Source organism: Lithobates pipiens, unplaced genomic scaffold (assembly GCF_037356315.1).
Source record: "Lithobates pipiens isolate NorthernLeopardFrog02 unplaced genomic scaffold, aLitPip1_a1.2 Scaffold_16, whole genome shotgun sequence".
Taxonomy (NCBI): Eukaryota; Metazoa; Chordata; class Amphibia; order Anura; family Ranidae; genus Lithobates; species Lithobates pipiens.
The window spans coordinates 538,188,567-538,209,650 of record NW_027507748.1 but is presented as its reverse complement, the minus strand read 5'-3'; the positions used below and the strand labels follow the sequence as shown (position 1 = coordinate 538,209,650).

General features: G+C 44.1%; 1 protein-coding gene across 2 annotated transcripts in view; it reads right to left on the bottom strand.

Annotated features, from left to right (window-relative positions):
• RB1 (RB transcriptional corepressor 1) overlaps positions 1-21,084 on the bottom strand; it is a 307,484-nt gene that overhangs the window by 268,950 nt on the left and 17,450 nt on the right. For both annotated transcript variants that reach the window (XM_077483264.1, XM_077483265.1), the window contains exons 4-6: positions 19,689-19,823; positions 15,271-15,309; positions 8,292-8,359 (exon numbers count right to left, since the gene is read on the bottom strand). In XM_077483264.1, coding sequence (XP_077339390.1) covers positions 8,292-8,359; positions 15,271-15,309; positions 19,689-19,823 — 242 coding nt within the window. The remainder of the gene's footprint in view (positions 1-8,291; positions 8,360-15,270; positions 15,310-19,688; positions 19,824-21,084) is intronic.

The window sequence follows — 21,084 nt, the reverse complement described above, 5'->3', positions numbered from 1 at the left end:
AAATCAAAGAAACAGGAGGCCAGAGGACTCATACTGCGGCCTGCAGTATATGCTGTGCCCAAAGGCAATATCCTCAAGACCTTTAATATCAATTTGATAAAATCGGATAAACGTTTGCACTGAAGACCAAGTTGCAGTCTTACAGATCTGAGCCATAGAGGCCTGATAATGCTCCACCCAAGAGGCACTAATCACCCTGGATGAGTGTGCTCTTAATATGAGAAGGAAGAATCTTCTTTAAGCTGAATCTTGATCAATCACTTGACAAACCCATTTGGAAAATAGTGGATCTTGACACTGCCTGTCCATATCTTGGACCCTCTGGCAGTACAACAAAACCTGTGTTTTGCGAACCTGAGCGGTCACCTTGAAATAGATTCTGATCGTTCTTACTACATCAAAAGACTGTAGTGCTTTCTCTTCCACAGATTATGGCTTCTGGGGAGAAAGAAGGAAGAATAACTTGGTTTAAATAAAAACCTGTTACCACTTTTGGTAAGAATTCAGGATGAGGACATCAAACCACCTCATCCTTATGCATGATGAAATATGGCTCTTACAAGACAGAGCAGTTAGTTCCGACACTCTTCTAGCAGAAGAAATGGCAAGCAAAAAAGATTATCTTTGTCAAAGAACCAAGAGAATTTCTCGTAAGGTTCAAAGGGCTGATTCAGCAAAGCCGAAAAGACCAATTTTAAATCCTAAGGATTTAAAAAGGTGCTTTGATAGTGGGATAAGCCATGTTACCCCCTGAATAAGCTACGCACCAAGAGTGGGAAGCAAGGGACCATAGGAAAAGACAGACACCGCCTGGATCTGGCTCTTGATAAAAGTCCAGGCCAGCTTCATTTCAGATCACATATGCAGGAATCCTGCCTATTGACATACTTCCTGGCGTGCCAACCCCTGGATCCATACCAAGAAACCTATGCCTTCCAGATTCTATAGTAAGTGATTCTGGAAGCCGGCTTCCTGGCATTAGTCAAAGTAGACACTACTGAAGGAGATCACCCACGATCTTTCATAGAGTCGGATTCAACAGTCAAACCTGTTATACTCCTTGTCCGTAAAGTAGGATGAAATACCGGACCTTGTACAAGAAGGTCTGGCTATAATGGCAGAGTTCAAAGGACTTCTACTGCACTCTTTATGATCTTGATAAATTAAGATCTTCTGGGACCCTGCTGGGGCCACCAGAATCACCTCCTTCTGTTCCTGCTTAATCCTGCAGAGAAGGCGCTTAGTAGCAGAGCTGGAGGAAATGCATAGATCAGTAAAAACTGATCCCCTGGGAAGACTGTTCCACCTGTTAGCAGACCCTTGTTAGACAAAAACAGGACTGTCAGGACAGTACCATAATCTGACCGCCAAGATTCTATGGACAGATGTACTGCCTGAAACTTCCAACAAAGTTGATAGGCAAGGTCCTCTAACTGGGACCATCTCCCCTGGACAGAATCTTCTTCCAGGGCTGCTCCCCAGCCTAGAAGGCTGGCATCTTTTAACACCTTGCAGGATAAAGATTTTCCCTCCTGCTGGATAAACAACCACCAATTTAGGCTCTGACCTACATCGGGAGCCAAGCATATTGGAAACAAACAAGGCCTGAATCCTCTTTATTCTAGACCGACAGGATGGTGTCTTGAAGCAGTCTTTGAATAAAACTGCGCTTAAGGGATGGCCCTGAAGGAGGCCACCATTGCCCCTCAAAATCTCCTGCAGCCGAATGAAAGAATTTTCCTTTATCCGGATAAGTTGAATTAGTCCTACAATGGAATGGATTCACGTCTGAGGTAAGAATACCTTCTTCTGTACGGCATCTATAACCAGCCCCCAAGTAACCTCCTTGATGGTTTTAAGGAGAATCTTCCTAGGCTGAGAATCCAACCTAGAGATTTCAGATATCTACAGCGGAGATCAGATGATCAATCATTTTTAGACCTCAGACTAAATGATCTATTAAAAGCAGTTCCTTTTAATAGGCTAGGACTGTTATGCCTTGAGCCCTTAACCTGGCTAAAGGAGGTGCCAGAATCTTTCAGAACACTCGTAGTGCTGTGGCTAAGCCGGATGGCAGTGCCACGATTGAAAAAATAATTTTATATTTCAAACTGCAGAAATTTCTGGTGAGCTGGAAGCTTTGGCACATGGAGATATGCAACTCCACTCCTTTCAGGATGGACACAGCCGATCGAATTCTGAAAGGATCAGATGTTGAAGTGCCGATTCAGATCTCCGAGATCTAAAATGGGTCTTACCTCTCTGTTTGGCTCTGAGACCTTAAAAGGTTTGCGCCAAAAAAAAAAAACAACCCTGTTCCACTAAGGGAATGTGATATCACCGACTGGGATAACAGCTGATCCAGAGGCCAGAAAGAGACTTCTCCTTTCCCTTTTTGTTTTTTTTCTCTGGCACCTTAGGAGCATTCTTTGAGGAGACGGACACTTTTGCATAAAGACTGCCGCATCAGCAGCCCCAAGGACCCCACAGGCAGCACCCAAACAGGACCCGAACCCCGGACCCGCAGAGCGAAAGCAGACTGGGCCATCCGGGCTCTTGAAACTCTGCTCTTAACATTGTTCCTGCCAGACTGAGAATCACAGGACCTTTCCCTCAACTGAACGAGTGGGGGTGCTCCTTCATGAGAAGGTCTTAGCATTCTGCTTTATGGGCTTTCTGCCCCCAAGATCCTGGTGCTACCCCTGGGAACTAAGGCATAGGAGAGGCTGCACAATTAAAAGGAGAACTGTCTGAACCTGCTTTTACTGGTAAAGAGAGCTTTACCCCTTTTGGATGTACTTAGCCAGTCTGTGTCCCTTTCTGGGGTACGACTATTTAGAATGGATAAGGGTTTTCACCTGGTGCTTCGGCTGATTAATATTTCAGCCACGGACCTCTGCAAAAATGCACTAGTCCAAGTATAAGCCTTAGGGCTTAAACAATCGAGTCCTTCATAGCATCTGCGAGACACAGTGCGTCAAATACACCAGCCCCTTGTCGGGCCTGCTGATCAGGCAGAACTTTCAGGTATCTCACACCTGTTCCTTAACCCCTTGGAGTCCATATTCCAATGCATTGGCGTGACTCAAAATGTGCTCCACCAAAATAGTGGAGCAGACGTTAAGGGGTTAATGGACTGAGCTACTCCAATTGCAGCCAGAACTGCACAAGACATCTTGCCTTTAAAAAGAAAATCCAACTTTAACTCGCTGGATCCTTTAACATCAGTGCATTAAAGCTGGACACCCCCCCCCCCCCCATTTCTTTCATAGAAATGTTCCCATTCAGAATACATAGCTATGCATGAATTGGAAAAACATCCCCGGGTGGGGCAGGTTCAAATGAACCCTATTAGACGTAGATACCTCAAGAGCCTGTGCTGCAGGCAACAAAAGGGTTAAGTAAGGGAGTAGACAAACACCTGACTTGTGCGGCTACTCCCTCCCTTTTAGGATCCCCTGAAGAGGAAAAATATTATCTTCCAATATTTGGGAAGATCTACCTGATCCCCAGCCTCCTGCTGGCCCAGAGGACTAGATGGGGATCTGCTATGTTTAGTCATACTATGGAGAGACATCATAGTAATAATCTTTCAAATTGTAGAAGAAAAAACCTGCTTGTATGAAATACACAGGGACAGGGACAGAAGTGTTCTACTCTTGACGGCTCACTGGCTGTATTTTTCTTTTTACCTCTCAGGGGAGGAAGACATTCTTTTGGAAGGGTTTTTAGTTTGTTGTATACCATTAACCCCTTAGAGGAGTTTGAGGTCCCTTTGTCACTCATAGCTTACAGTACAAAGCAGAGGCAGTACCAGCAAAAGAATGTTACACTTGCTAGGCTATAGTACAGTACAAAAGCTGCTATTAGTCCTAGCTATACAGTACAATGTTGTTTGCTGCTCTGTCCCTCCACTGCCAGACTGCAGCTTTTCCTGTATAGCTTAAATTATTTCCTCCACGTGTGGTCGGCGTCTGATACCGTTTAGCCACACCCCATTCCTCTTTCAACAGGGAAGTGTGTGAGCGCCGGCATCATGGCGGGCCGTGGCGGGGGGTAAATCCTCCACCTGACGAGCGGCCGCGACCTGCCAAAAAAAAAAAAAGTATTTTTTTTTTTCTTCAAAAAGACAGCTGGCTGGCATTAAAAGGATCATAAACTGCCAATCTGGGGGCTCAGGAAGTGATCAGAACTCCCTTCATGCCCGAGGGTCTGAGCTGGCTTGAACGGAGAGGAGAGTGGAGCTTCTGCTGTTTCCAGCATCAGAATGGTGAGTACTCAATACAGCCTCCAGTGGTGACACAGACTAGACATGACATGACAATACATGGATTCCTGAGAAAATCTCCCTTCCCTTTCTCGCAGCAGGGTTTATCAGAGATTAACCACCTTCAGACCGGACCATTTTGCTGGTAAATGACCAGAGGTCTTTTTACAATTTGGCACTGCGCTGCTTTAACTGGTAATTGCGCAGTCATGCAATGTTGTACCCAAACAAAATTTGCGTCCTTTTCTTCCCACAAATAGAGCTTTCTTTTGATGGTATTTGATTGCCTCTGCGATTTTTATTTTTTGCGATATAAACGGAAAAAGACCGCAAATTTTGAAAAAAAAATGATATTTTCTACTTTTTGTTATTAGAAAAATCCAATAAACTCAATTTTAGTCATACATTTAGGCCAAAATGTATTCAGCCACATGTCTTTGGTAAAAAAAAAAGTCAATAATTGTATATATTTATTGGTTTGCGCAAAAGTTGTCACATCTACAAACTAAGGTACGTTTTCTGGAATTTACGCAGCTTTTAGTTTACGACTGCCTATCTCATTTCTTGAGGTGCTAAAATGGCAGGGCAGTACAAATCCCCCCCAAATGACCCCATTTTGGAAAGTAGACACCCTGAGGAAATTGATAAGTGGCATGTTGAGCCCATTGAATATTTTAATTTTTTTGCCTCAAGCGATTGAATAATGACAAAAAAATTTTTTTTTTTTTTTTTTTTTTTTTTTACACAAAGTTGTCACTAAATGATATATTGCTCACACATGCTATGGGCATATGTGAAATGACACCCCAAAATAAATTCTGCTGCTTCTCCCGAGTACGGGGATACCACATATGTGGGACTTTTTGTGAGCCTAGCCGCGTACGGGGCCCCGAAAACCAAGCACCGCCTTCAGGCTTTCTAAGGGCGTTACAGTTTTGAAGGCCATAAAATGCCAAGATGGCACAAACCCCCCCCAAATGACCCCATTTTGGAAAGTAGACACCCCTAAATTTAGGGGTACACTAGTGAGACTAGGTAATAAATGGCAGGTGCCCTGAAACTATAAAAAAAATAACTAACCAACCAGCGTCACCTGTAACAGTTATATGGTGATCACTGGTGAAAGGGTTAACTAGGGGGCAATCAGGGGGCTTTATGCGGTAGTATATGGGGGTCCCTGGCGCTATAAAAAGCTGCTGCGATCTGTATGGCTGAACTCGAATCGCACAGAGATCGGATGTGATTTGCACTGCAGTGCGGTGCGAATCACATCCGTTCTCATAAACCGCTGCAATGTGAACCCAGCCTTAGTGACACTGGCGACGGGGGGTGATCACGGGGTTAAACCTTTATTGGGGGGGTTAGGGGGGTACCTTAGAACTAAAGGGGGCTAACCCTAACTGCCCTAACAGTTATTACAGTCACAAATGACACCCGCCGGGTGATCAGGGGGTTAAACCTTTTTTAGGTAATAAATGGCGGGTGCCCTGAAACTATAAAAAAATAACTAAACCAACCAGCGTCACCTGTAACAGTTATATGGTGATCACTGGTGAAAGGGTTAACTAGGGGGCAATCAGGGGGCTTTATGCGGTAGTATATGGGGGTCCCTGGCGCTATAAAAAGCTGCGGCGAACCTAAATACCTACCTGCCTAACTAGCGTCACCTGTGACACTAATACAGCGATCAGAAAAACTATCGCTTATTAGGCTGGGTTCACACTGGAGCGATGCGGGAACGCCATGAATCCGCGGCGGGTTCCCGCATCGCATGCCTCCCGGCGGCAGTTCACACTGCCCTATGCGAACTGCTGGGAGTGTCAGTGAAATGTTAATGACACCCACAGATCAGTTCGCATATCGCAGTGCGATCTGCAAACTCGGATCGCATGGTGTGAACACCCATGCGATCCGATTCTGCTGCGGGCCAAAAAAAAGGGTCCCGTGCGAATTTGCGGCGGGTGCGGCACGAATTCAGCCATACTATCTGTATGGCTGAACTCGAATCGCACAGAGATCGGATGTGATTTGCACTGCAGTGCGGTGCGAATCACATTCGTTCTCATAAACCGCTGCAATGTGAACCCAGCCTTAGTGACACTGGCGACGGGGGGTGATCACGGGGTTAAACCTTTATTGGGGGGGGGTTAGGGGGGCACATTAGAACTAAAGGGGGCTAACCCTAACTGCCCTAACAGTTATTACAGTCACAAATGACACCAATGCAAAAAAAAAAAAAAAAAAAAAAAAAAAAAAAGCAATTGGTGTCACTGTGACTGGGGGGGCGTGAGTGTGCCTGGCATGTTCTACTGTATGTGGGGTGTGTTGGTGCAACTCACCAAACCTCTCTCCTCGGTGCCGGAACGAAAAATACCGACACGGAGGAGAGAATACATCACTTCCTCTCCTGTGTTTACATTACAGGAGAGGAAATGATGTCACCGGACATTTTCATTCGCCGGGAGCAATCGCGAGGGGGTGGCCATGAATGAATGGCCGTCCCCTCATCCGGGATCGCTCCCGAACGAATACCGACCGCCGCAGGCACCGGGCGGGGGCCCGATCGGGCCCCCGACCGGCGGGCAGGCAAGGACGTACATGTAAGCCCTTATGCCTGCCCGTGCCATTCTGCCGACGTACATCGGCGTGCGGCGGTCGGCAAGTGGTTAAAAAAAAAAATCTCTTCGCCCTTCACTGTAGGCTCCGAGACCTTGAAAGGAAACCTTCAGGAACAGGGGTACAGTCAGGTAATCCTGCAATCCTGGATCTGCGAAAAGACCCTGCCAATAAACTTTTATTGGATTTACTACCAAAAAGTACTGGATCCCAGGGCCCAGCTTTAAAAGCATTTGCAAGCAAAACCTAATTTCTTCGGATGTCGAGGCCCAGGTACCATTCATTTAGTCCATTACGGAGACATCAGAACGTCTGGCTCTCAACAAAGGATTACTGCCCATGGAGCTCAGTACAACACATCCTTACATGTGCCCAATACCTTAGACCCTGGCAAAAAAAAAAAAAAAAAACTGAGGACTCCCAGTAATGGGGGGGGTTATATGGGGGAAGTTGCTTTAATGGGCGTGCCAGTGTCCAGCACCTTATACACCAATATAACCCACATAGTTATTACTATGGCTCCGTGTCCACTGATGTAAGAAAATAAAGTGTTTGTTTGTTTTTGCAGCACTGGCCATCTAATTCTGCCCCAAAGTGCCTATAAATCCACCCACAAGAAATGTAGAAATCCGCCCCTGAAAAAGTTATGCAGCACTGGCCATGTAATTCCCAATGTAGTGCCCAAAAATCTGCCCACAACGTGTAGAAACCCACCCCTCATGGACATGAACTCGCCACAGGAGCGAGGGTGAGCGTGGAGCAATCTGACAGAAAAAAAATAATTCTGTTAGCTGTTGTGACAGCGCAGGCGCACAATAGCCAGTAAAATCAGCTGTTGTGATGTTACGTATGGAGCATGCATATTCAGCCCTGGCACTATTCGATGGGGACATTTCTCGACAGAACAGGCGCTCCCTGTGTTGTGCGCGCTAGGCTGCAGTAGCGGAGGGAGGATCAGAGAGAGAAAGTTCCCAGCCGCTGCCACCCGCCCAGGATCGGCCCTGCCTGTGGGCCATTTGTAACCGGTCCGCGGGCCATTTGCGGGCCGGTACTTTGACCCCTGCTTTAGCTAATAACTTGCAACAGATTATCTGTACAGGTGCTATGGATTCCATAACAAAGCGACTTTTGTACCAACAGCTTATATGCCCTCTTGGGTAAACTGGTAAGAAATTGCTTAGAGTAAACAGTGTGGCATTCTTTTGGTTTGGTTTATATTATTGAGCACAAATATATGGGAGTGCGATTAGTGCCAGCAGCTGAAACCTACTATATGGTTATATAAATAGGTCATCTGTAGTGGATATTTCTGGTAGCTCGCAAGACCATTTTTAAGCTTATTTATATGCCCTCTTGGTAAACTGGTAAGAAATACCCTATACAATGTACAGGGTTTAAGAACTCCTACCTTTAGCCAAAAGATATGTTGTCCAAGAGCCCTCAAGAATGGCCTTATATCTAGAGCCAGCAGCATTCCTGTGTGCCAACAAATACAGGATTTCAATTAGTACAATCTCTACACTATACCAAAAAGAGGGAACATCTTAATAGATCACCAAAGCAAAAATGAATGAGTAAATACAGTGCCTTGCAAAAGTATTCACCCCCTTGGCATTTTTCGAATTTTGTTGCCTCACAACCTGGAATGAACATGGATTGTTTGAGGATTTGCACAATTTAATTTAGAGAACATGCCCATAACTTTGAAGATTGTTTTTTTTTATTGTGAAGCAAACAAATAGGACAAACTAACAGAAAAAGTCAATGGGCATAACTATTCACCCCCCTAAAGTCAAAAGTTTGTAGAGCCACCTTTTGTGGCTATCACAGCTCCAAGTCGCTTTGGATAAGTCTCAATGAGCTTGCCACATCTTACCACTGGAATTTTTGCCAAATCCACCTTGAAAAACTGCTCCAGCTCCTTCGATGGTTTGTGATTGTGAACAGCAATCTTTAAGTCTGACCACAGGTTTTCTATTGGATTGAGGTCTGGGATTTGACTAGGTGAAACTAGCCTCAAATCACACAGAGTGGTACAGGTTTTGCTTAAGAATATCCCTGTGTTTGGAAACATCCATCTTTCCCTCAACTCCGACCAGTTTCCCAGTTCCGACTGCTGAAAAACATCCCCACAGGGATGGTGTTCTTGGTGATGTGATGGGTTTGCGCCAGACAGCGTTTTCTTTGATGGCCAAAGAGTTCAATTTTAGTCTAATCAGACCAGAGGACCTTCCTCCATACATTTTGGGAGTCTCTCCCACATGCCTTTTCGCAAACTCAAGACGTGCCATTTTGTTTTTTGCTGAAATTAATGGCTTTTTTTCTGGCCACTCTGCCATAAAGCACAACTCTTTTGAGCGTACGGCTTATCGTCATCCTATGTACAGATACTCCAGTCTCTGCTGTGGAACTCTGCAGCTTCTCCATGGTTACCTTAGGTCTCTGTGCTACCTCTCTGAATAATGCCCTCCTTGCCCGGTCCATGAGTTTTGGTGTGCGGCCATCTCTTGGCAGGTTTGCTGTTGTGTCACGTTCTTTACATTTGGTTATACAAGATTTGATGGTGCTCCTAGAGACCATCAAAGATTTGGAATTTTTTTTTTTTAACCTAACCCTGACTTGTACTTCTCAACAACATTGTCCCTTACTTGTTTGGAGAGTTCCTTGGTCTTCATGGTGTTTGGTTAGTGGTGCCTCTTGCTTAGGTGTTGCAGCCTCTGGGGCCTTTCAAAAAACGGTGTGTATATGTGACTTCTGCAAGTAATTGGGTGCACCAGAGCTTTTTATGGGCTTCATAACAAAGGTGGTGAATATATCTGCACATGCCAATTATCAGTTTTTTATTTTGGAAAACCAAAGTTAGACTTACCGGTAACTCTGTTTCTAGGAGTCGTCCAGGACAGCACTAGAGAGAATAGGCTCCACTCTGGAGGCAGGAAACACATCAGACCTTTAAAGGGCGGCTCCTGTCCCTTCTCCCTCAGTCTTTAACCAAGAACTTCCCCAGAACGGCTTCTGAAACACAAAACACTCATCCAACATTATAACAGCATATAGGGAGGGAATCCCTGCTGTCCTGGACAACTGCTAGAAACGGAGTTACCCGTAAGTCTAACTCTGGTTTTCTCTAGTCGTCTGTCCAGGACAGCACTAGAGAGGAGAACTTTGTTTTGCGCTGAGATAAGGTCCAATCTATAATGCTTCATGAACGTCGAGTAGTTTGACCATGTTGCTGCTCGACAGATTTGTTCTGGTGTCGCTCCAGTTCGCTCTTCCCAGGAGGCCGATGTGTGAGCCATGGGGGGGGGGGGGAGGAAGACATTCCATTTTCATACATTTTTAAGCTTCCACAATAGCCTGTTTAATCCATCTCACAATTGTGTTTTTTGAAGCTTGGGAATCTGCATGTAAAATAAATAGTGCATTTGATTTCCTAATGCTTTTCGACATCTCCAGATACTGTAAGACACAGGCTCTCGCATCCAGTTGGTGGAATTCTACTTCCTTTGGATTGGTGGGAGACCCACAGAACAAAAAGGTAAAATAATTTCCTGGATTCTATGGAATTTTGTCACCACTTTGAGCAAAAATCCTGGGTCTGTTAACAGCACCAACCTGTCCTCAAAAATTTACAAAAAAGGCTCTTTAATGGAAAGTGCCTGCAGCACACTAATGCGTCTAGCTGTGGATATAGCCACCAAGAAGACCGTTTTGAGCGTGACCCATTTTAAGGAGGGCTCTACTTCTTGCGACCATTTTATCCATCCCTGTAGTACAATTGACAGGTCAAATTTTGGTAAAAATTTTTAACGGAACAGGTTTAATTCTGCCTAACCCCTTAAAGAACCTTCTAACTAGCGGGTCTAATGCCAGGGGTTGCTCAAAAAAACAAAACAAAAAAAAACAAACACAGATAGGGACGAACTTGTACCTTCAAAGTGCTAATGGCCAGTCCTTTATCCGCTCCGTCTTGTAAAAACTCCAAGACTGCCGGGATACTTCCAGACACCTTCTTGGCATCTAACCATGAACAAAAAAAAAAAAAAAAAAAAACTTTCCAAAATTTAACATAAATTGCTTGGGTTACCTTCTTTCTACTGGAAAGAATTGTATTTACCACCCTGTCTGAGAGCCCTTTAGACTTCAAGAGGCTTTCCTCAGACACCAAGCCGATAATTTTAGAGTCCGTATTTCTGATAACAGAACTGGGCCCTGGGACAGCAGATCTTCCCTCTCAGGCAGCACAAGGGAAGGCTCCTCTAAACAGGCGTAAAAGTGTGGAGAATCACGTCCTCTTCGGCCAATACGGAACCGCCAATATCATCGTGGTCCTTTCTTGAAGAAATTTCCTCAGAACTAGAGGAATAAGTTTGAATGGGGGAAAGATGCCAAGGCGTCTATCCCTTTGGTCCCTGCTTCTCTCTCTAGTGAGAAGTACACTGGAACCTGGGCGTTTGTTCTGTTGGCAAACAAGTCCACCTCTGGGAGACCCCCCTTCTGCACTTCAGCTGAAAGATTTCCCCGTTTGGAGACCACTCTGACTCGCACACTTGGTGTCGACTCAGAAAATCCGCCAGGTGGTTGTCCACTCCTTTCAGATGTACTGCCGAGAATGACCCTATGTTTTTCTCGGCCCAATGCAAGATCATCCTTGTTAGTTTGATTAAGGACGGGCATCTCGTTCCTCCTTGTTTGTTTAGATACGAGACCGCTACCACGCTGTCCGAGAGAAAATGTATGTGGTGGCCCTTCAGATCTCTGTAAAATGCTCCCAGATCGCCTGCAATTCTCTCCAGTTGGCTGACCTTTGGGACTGTGCTTTTTCCCAGCGTCCTTGGGCTATTTTTGACCTCAAATGGGCGCCCCCTCAGCCCCAAGCACTGGCATCCTTAGTGATGAGAACAGACCACCGTAGACCTTGTACTAGGTTCTCCTCTTTTCTCCACCACCAGAGACCTCCTGGTCCTTGAAGATAGGCGGATAGTTGCGTCTAGGCATTCTTTTGCCCCGTCCCAGCTGTTCAGCATGTCTACCTGAAGGCACCTGAAATGGGCCCTTGCCTAAGGAACCGCAGGGATTGTTGCCACCAGCAGACCCAGTCTCGACATAGCTGAGTGGAGGGAAATTGCCTGATTGTTTTGCAACCAAGTTGCAGTCGCCTTCACCCTCTCTACTTTCTCCTCTGTGAGAAAGATTTTTTGCATTACCAAGTCCATCAAGAAACACAGGTACTGTAAGGCCTGCGTCAGGATCAAGTGTGACTTTTCTTTGTTTAGCAACCAACCCAGTCCTTTTAGAAAGGAAATGGCTGCCCGCAGATCTCCCTGTAGTTGGGAGTTTGGCGGGGGCAAAGAATAAAAGGTCGTCCAAATATGGTATGACCTCAATCCCCTTCAATCTTAAAGGGAGCCAATGCTTCTGCCAGGATTTTTGTAAATATGGGGGAGGAGGATAGGCCGAATGGCAGGGCCCTGAACTGAAAATGTCAGGTCTGCCTTCCCCACTGAATTGCTATCCTCAGATCGAGGGAGGCCATGAAAACACCGTCTGGGGGAAGGATTGATCTTACTGTAAAGATTGTTTCCATCCGGTATTTTTTGTATGTTACCCACTTGTTTAGTAACTTTAAAAATTCAAAATTAGCCAGAATTTGCCTGAAAGTTTCTTTACTACAAAAACATGCGAGTAGAAACCGTGGTTTACCTCCTGTCGTGGCACTGGAACAAGAACCCGCTGGTTTACCAAATCGCCAATTTGTGACAGTAAGGGCGTCGCCTTCTGTGGATCTCTGGGAGGTTTGGTCACACACATCTTCATAGGCGGAGTGTGCTCGAACTGCATTCGGTAACCTTCCCTGATCGTCCTCAGTATAAAGTATTTGGGGGGTAGTCTTTTCCCACTGTGGGAGGAATTGCCCCAGTCTTCCCCCCACAGGAACCAAGTCACTGGGACTTAGTGGTTTTCTTAGGAGAGGAAAACAGAACGCCTTTCTGTTTTCCCCCTCCCCACTGTTTTTTTAAGGAGCTGACCCTTTAGAGGTCTGTCCTTGCGACTGTCCCTGCCTTTGCAGACGAAAAAAGCGTTTCCCTGGTGCCTAGTCTTAGTAGGGAAGGCCTTCTTCTTGTCCGCAGTGTGATCCAGATCCTGCCTAAACAAGAGGTCTCCCTCACAGGGGATATCACATAACCTGACCTTCGAGGCCGGGTCCCCTGACCAGGATTGTAGCCATAGTGCCCTGCGAGATGAATTTACGAGGGCAGCGGTCTTTGCTGAAAGCTTGACCGACTCTGCAGAAGTGTCTGCCATGTAGCCTGCTGCTTTGTGCAGAATAGGAACGGAATCCAAAATTTCCTTCCTAGAGGTCCCACTTTCTAAATGCCCTTGCAATTGTTCCAGCCAGACCTCCAGATTGTGAGCCACTATTGTTGTGGCCATCGCAGGCTTTAAATTGGTCATGGCTACCGCCCATGACCTTTTTAACAGCACCTCCATCCTTTTGTCCATGGGTTCCTTGAGGACACCCATGTCTTCAAAGGCGAGGTCTGTTGATTTAGCACATTGGGAGAAGGCTGCGTCTACCTTAGGTACCTTGTTCCAGACACAGGTGGGGTCCTCACTGAAGGGAAACCTCCTCTTCAAACTTTTGGGAAACTTTGGGAAAAAATAGTTTCCCTTCCCCCTCACCCCCCCCCCTCTTTCTTAATAGAGTCCACCAGTGCGCTGGGAACCGGGAAAACCCTGGTTGGATCCTCTTTCAGGGTTTGATACATCCAGTCATGCAAGGACAGGGAGACCTGCTCTTCTTCAGTTTCAAGCGTCTCATAAATCACCCCCAATAAGGCATCGACCTACTTGAGTGAGAGCCTCACCCAGAGAGTGTATCTAGGTGAGCTTGTCCCTTGAATCGGAATATCTCTGGATGATGCCTTACTTAGGCCATCCAGAGAATGGAATTCCTCTTCCACCGATTCGTCACCCTCCTATGGGGCGGAAGCAGAGGGAACTGTGGCTGGTTGTTTTGGGGTCTCAAGCCAGCATTATTTTGATGGACTGTATTTCTTTCTGCACCCCTGAAATCAGTTCCTTACAGGCCCCGTAGCTTCCTTGTAAACCAACTTATCTATGCAGGGTTTACAAAAGGGGCTTAACCCATCCCTCCTTGAATTTGTTCATACATGATGGACATCGCTTCTTCCCACCTGACTTCTCCAGTTCTTTGGGCAGAGCCTAAGACAAGAGAAGGAGAGAAGAAAAAGTAAGGGAAACACAGACATGCTACCATCAGCGTAACCTTAGCAAAATAGGATGCCTTCACCAAACACCTATGTGCACCCCAACAGCCGCTAACAGGATTCACAAGACATCTTAGTCCGGATCACATTTAAATAGAGAGGGGGCAGGGAACAAATAAATGGATCCTAATCTATCCATCTCTCCCTCTACCCCCTCCCCAGCCATGTAGGTACCAGACACCTTTGGGTTTGCATACTTGAGCTGGTTTGGCTCCACTGCCATCTTCTGCCGCGTTCATGTTCCGTTTGGAGGCTAGCCTGACTGCCTGGAGGCCTTTTCCCCTGTGATACAGCACAGCTCTGTTGTGTGGCTGGCGCTTTTCAAATAAGGCACCCTGCTTCCGCCGTCCACGCTCGCTGAGCGACCCAGAACCGGAAGTGGTCCGCCGGAAGTCCCCGCCCTCCTCCTGCATTCCACAGGCCGGATCTCAAAGCCTGTGCCCGCACCCCGCCTGACCGGTGCCAAATATGTAATTCAGCAGTTAGGCGGGGAACGCCAGCCCTCCCCGGGCTATGGAGGAGGAAGACGCCGGTTCACAGCTGCCATCAACCTGACCGTCAGGTACGCAGGCCTCCTTCCCCTTCACTCTTGGGCTATCCCAGTTTCAGGGGAAGGAGGAGAGCTCCCATCTAGCTTCATCCAGCCTCCTCCTCAGGGGAAACAAACACAAAGACTGAGGGAGAAGGGACAGGAGCCGCCCTTTAAAGGTCTGATGATGTGTTTCCTGCCTCCGGAGGTGGAGCCCATTCTCTCTAGGGCTGTCCTGGACAGACGACTAGAGAAAAATTGTTTTATGTATATATTTTTTATAATTTTACTTCACCAACTTAGACTATTGTGTCCATCACATATAATTCAGATTAAAAAAACATTAAACTAAAGGGTGTAATGTAAAAAAATAGGTCAAATGCTGGGGGGGTGAATATTTTTGCAAGGCATTGTAAAATAGAAAGCATATTAGAATTGAACTCAAAAGTACTGGATGTTGAAATATGTAAATTAGAATGTCTGCAAGTTGTCGCACTTGTGTAGAGAATAAAAGATTTTCATTGTGACTAAGTGGAAGCAAAATTTTTAAAGATTTTAAAACTTACTCTGTATTTGACTGGTTCAAAAATATGTCGTTAAATGTACTGAAAGAAATAAAATTGAAATGATCAAAATTAACATACTAACTGCGTAAAGCATAAAACAGAATATGACATACAAAAAAATAAATTATGAAAGCGGTATTAAACCCAAAACTGTAATATATTGCAGCTTACCAGTCACTAGATGTGAGGTCTGTATTCGTTTTTGTTTTTTCCCCCCCTTTTTCCCCTTACACTTTTTACCCGGTGATGTGGCCAGTAACACACCTCTTGTATTAGAGTGCCCCCACTCTGGATAAAGCACAGGGGGCACCTTTGGACAGCAGAATTGTCAGTCTGGGGGGGGGGGGGGGGTTCAGTGTTAGATGTAAATACACTAATAAGTTAACGAAAAACTCCAGCTAATACTTTATAAGCAGTTACTGCAAAAGTTTTTTTTTTTTTTGCGATAAAGATTTTACATACATATATATGAGCTAATCATCGTTAAAGGGTTTGTCTCATCTTTGTAACTGACACATTCTGCAAAACTTACTGACTGAATCAAGAGATGAAAAGAAAGAAAGCCTAAAAAAGGAAAAACAAAAATTACATATTTTAAGCTGCAATATAATGAATGTTTGCCTTAATACCGCTTTAAAAACCAAGAACAGGAAAATGTTATTTCTAAGACTTGATGAAACTTGAGTAAAAACCTTCCCTGTAAAGTACAGGTATAAATTCCTCTACCAAGCAAGAATACTGATACATATACAAATCTTAGACTTGAAACCTTTGCATCGTTCCACTAAATTGCAGCTGTGTATTGTAAACAGGACAAATCTTAATTTTGAGATAATAGGATCTGCTATATTGACATGGACATTCACTATATTTAAGCACAAGAGACTCTGTTTTGTTCGTACGGTTGAAATGTGTTCTGTAACCTTCACCTAACACACAGACACATCTTCTGCTAGTAGCTCTCTGTCTCTACTCCCCCCTTCTTGCAATTGTTCTATTCGCTAGCTTTTAATAACATATGTCTATTTGTTCATTTTAATAATATCTCACACCACCCCTTTCTTATCTATGTATAAAATAACTTGTGATAATAGATTTTGGCACTGAACGGACATTTTAAGCACAGTGATTGCGTCTCGTGAATCTGTTCCTGCAGCTGCAGTATTAACTTTTGTTTTAGAGTCCCAATCAGAAATAATTCCATAACAATATATATATCTATCCCCCTTAACATTATGATACAAATTACAATGCATTTATTTTTTGTACAAAGATTAGTGCAAAGTACAATGTTTCACAGTAGTAAACATGGCGCCCTCCAGATAAGCAATAGGACCAGGGTATAAAACAATGTAGTGGGAGTAGTGGGCTGTGCTGAACCATAATTTTTTCTTCTTGTAATCAGATGGGCATAAAAATGCCAGGGTTGTTTCATCTCCAGACTGTTTTAGAACCAACCCCAGTCCATCGCGATGCACTTCAACAGGCCATTTACTTGGGTGAAAAGCCCTGAACCTATGCAGAAGTGCACAACTGTTGTGAGGAAAGTTCACCACAAGAGGTCACCAACACTCAGTTTAACCAAATACTTGCAGCAGCAGATACATTTCCATAATGCCCTGATCTTAAACAGGTGAACTTAAAAGATAAGTTCACCTTTTAAAAACTTACATTTTTTTTTGCAGGTAAAAAGATGATAAAAAAAAAAAAAAAAAAAAAATTAGCATTTACTATTTTTTGATTTAGGAGCCTGGAAACCGTCAGTGTAAGCTGTCTGCCCATACATCACACAGCTTTACACAGGCAAACAGTTTTACATTGACAGGAAGACTTAAACTACCAGAGTGCTCAACAGCGCCACGGTAGTTCATCGAGAACTACAATCTGACACCTGCAAAAGGCTGTCAGTAGTTGAAGTCCATTTATTCACAGAACAGTAAATGATGCAGCCGGGCACATTTTATTTAGATTTTGGCAGTGAGCAGGGGGAAAAGATCCCCCACTCTCTGCCAAAATGGGGAGAGGGGTTGTGGGGCCGACAGATTAGTAACATGTCCATGTTACATCCTTAAAGCGGTATTGTATCCAAATATTTCAGTCAATCTGAGCCCATTCATTTACTTTCATTGATGCTCAAATGCCCCTTTAAAAAATTATCCTCGCCGTAATTACCTTTTTATTTTAATTATTAGGTGTACTTCCGGTCTCTCCTCCCATGGGAGTAGGCATGTTTTTCGCCTTTCCCTTGCTCCGTGAAGTACCCTGGGAGCTTCTTCTGAGTCTTCCCAAGATTCTGTGCGGATCATTGTCTGGCCGAAATCTCGTGAGAGCTCGTTTGTATATGTTTGGTTGCCCTCACAACGTGGCGGGAACTTCCGACGACGCCGGCCGTTGTGATGGCAACCCGGAATTTTACAGTGCTGCTCCCTGTTATACAATGAGCATGCGCAGGATCGAGCAGGGAATCCTGGGAGCACAGCATTCACTCCTGGAAATAAATGATTGTGGGCTTCAAATGCCCACAAGCAAAATGAAAACCGCCAGGATACATTTATATAACATCATATTGCTGACAAAAATCGGAAAGCAGGGGAAAGATTTAACACAGCAAGTGAGTACTCTCTGTGCATTACTAAAGTAGTTCAATGACCCAGGAAAAAAAAAAAAAAAAAAAAACGGATCGGTCAATGGAATCCAGCTTTAATATGGGTGCAACAGGGTGGCGGATAATGAGGCTCATTTGTGACAAGTTACAGCAAGGGTTTGTTTATACTTGTGGCAAAGACTGCTGCGACTGATCCACATTCTGATTGCTTTTCAGAGGCATTTGACAGAAGGTGAGGAGCCAATAAGTCGCTTCCTTACTACCTGCTTTAAGACCCTAAAAGGTCATACTACTACATTGCAAGCACATGCATTGCACGCAGTTGTGGGGTGGTTGCAGCGTGGCCACATTTGCTTGAATGGGTCATGTTCAGTAGACAATAGTGCATGCCAAACATGACCAGGGTTAGGACTTTATTTTTTTTAAGCAATAAAAATGACCGCAGAGGCACCTTTCAAGTGTAGCATTTAATAACAAAAGTATAAAAACACTCACATTTGAGTATATAAAACTGGCACATCAGTGCTGTCCTGCAGGGGTGCGTCTATTCATGCTGTTAAGCTGCTGTGTACAGAAAGCAGTGTTCTGCCATGGCTCCTGTGGGAACCAAATGCTGGCTTGGTGTGTGTGCCCTGGACCTAGATGAAGTGCTGGAACGCATGTGGACCACAGCGCCGTGCATGTGACCTCACCAAAAATGAACGTGGTGAGTGTTTTATACTTTTGTTATTAAATGCTACACAGTTTTTCACTCAGAAGGCGCCTCTGCTTTGTCTGTGTTTTTTTTTTTTTTTTTTTTTTTTTTTTATTATGTACCTGGAGTGTGCCTCTACTTCCTACAAGAGGCTTGCCCTGAGGATTGGACTGTCCTCCCCTACAGCAGTATTATAATCCGTTGCATCCACCATATGACTTTCCCCACTCTACCCAATCATCATTCATTAACAGACTGATTGTTCCAGACCAATGTCAGTGATCTTGACTCTTTGCCAGTACCACTCTATTAGAATTCTTGCTGCAACGTGTACACCCCCGGAGCCATTGGCATACATGTCATGGCACATGTACACCCCCCACTCCGCTGCCTTTTCAGCTTAAAGGGTTACTAAACTCAGGAACCTGCAATCATTAGATCTTGTTTCCCACAGTACATGGAAATGCAATAGTTTTAGTAAATATATACTGCTGATGAGAAAAGGTATTTAGCAGTTTATAACAGTCTTGTGACTTCTATCAGTGTCTGACTGAGCAATGGTTAAAGCTTGTAGGAGGAATTTTCATTCTACCCCAACTGTCCTATGAAGCTGCAAGACTCCTGATGCTCTGGACAGTGCTGATCACATACACATCCCCCCCAATATAATAATAAAAAAAAAAAAAAAAAAAAAAAAAACAACACACACCACACAACACACTCTAGCAATACAAACCAAACTGAGCATGTACAGAGTAAACACGTACGAAAAATGCCACATTAGAATCAATCGTGTGATAATCAGATCATTAGTACAGAGCTTTTGATAGAATAGAATAGAATATCGGATGAACTGTCCTGATCGGCTATCGGACATGCGCGGAAATTTTTTTCGTACGATGCCAGATCGTACAATTTTCATTTAAGCAGTACAGCTGTCGTTCGCAAAGGCAATACAAATGCATTACAACACATGACATCACTTTTTATTTTGTCGTATGAGAATTTGTGACTTCAGTAAACTCATCAGATTTGATGCAAGATTAGCATGCAAAAAAATAAACGGACGACCATTTGTCCAATAATCGGATTGTGTGTACGGACATACGGAATAGTTACCTTTGAAATTTCTGATACAAATGAGACATGGTTTCATACTTTTTCTTCAGCTTCATTACAGCACTGTCAACTTTGGTACTCAGATTATCCATGTTGATATCCATTTGCCTTAGAAGGTTAAAACATTTACTGACACTGTGGGGAAAAAAAAAAAAAAAAACACATCTGGGTTAAGGAAAATAAAATAAAAATAAATCACAGTAAACTCTACAAACTTGGAAAAAAACTAAATATTAAGCTCATCAAGATGCTGGAAAGGTGTCCATATTACGGCAGGGAGGTGGAAGCCGATTTTGTTGAGAAAAAGTTTGAGCTTCTGCTATAAAATTTTATGATGAAGTACTCCACAACGTGTAAAGTTAAAGAGCTTAGTGATAAATTGTAATTCAAGGAGATCTATGATCACAGCATGCATCATTCAATCAAATAAATAGTAAATCAGGGCAGGTTTCACCAACTGACATCACCCAAGGAGTACGCACAGTCAGCAATCAACTACCCAATGACTATATAGGAAATGGCTGGTAGTGGATGGCTGACTGCACATGCTCCTTGGGCAGACAGAGGAGGGCCTAGATGCTGGGGCGACACTTCCTGGTTATGTATAAACCTCGGTTCCATCATAGCATTATCCACCACTTGCTGCTGGTCCCCCAATCTGACCATGGTTACCTTAACCCACCTGCTCCGATTTACTCTTGTGAGTGGAATTGAATAAATGCATATGGTTTTAATCTAAATAAAAGATTGTAAGCTATTCTGAGCAGGGCCTTTTTAATCCTCTTGTATTTTATTGTAACTGTATTGTCTCCCTTTTATATTGTAAAGTGCTGCATAAACTGTTGGCACTATATAAATTCTGTATAATAATAATTCCTACCCTATGGAGTGTTTGCACCGTTTCCTTTTCTCTTGTAAGAACTACAAATAAAGTTCCCTCTCCAGGTCAACTGGTTGCATCACTCATTTAGTTAATTAAAAAAAATCATAAATTTTTGGTTAACCAGTCATCCATTGCGGTATTGTCTATCCTTTTATATTCTTTATTTTATGGTCGACTGAATTATTGTAGGTTTATTAAAAGTGGTTGTAAACGCATAAAAAAAACAAAAAAAAAAAAAAAAAAAAAAAAAACACACACAATCTGCAAGGCAAAAGACATAATGAGCTAGTATGCATCGCATACTAGCTTGTTATGAAGTACTTACCTTAGAACAAAGCTGTTGCAGCAGTCCCCGAACATCGATGTGACCTACGACATGTCTCCAGGAGTCATTTCCGGGTTCATGGTCTCCGGTGCTGTGATTGGCCAGAGATGCAATTACGTCACTCCTGTGCGTGAGTGCCACAAGTCACAGCACAGCTACTGAAGAAACAGCACAAGCGAGCCGTTTCG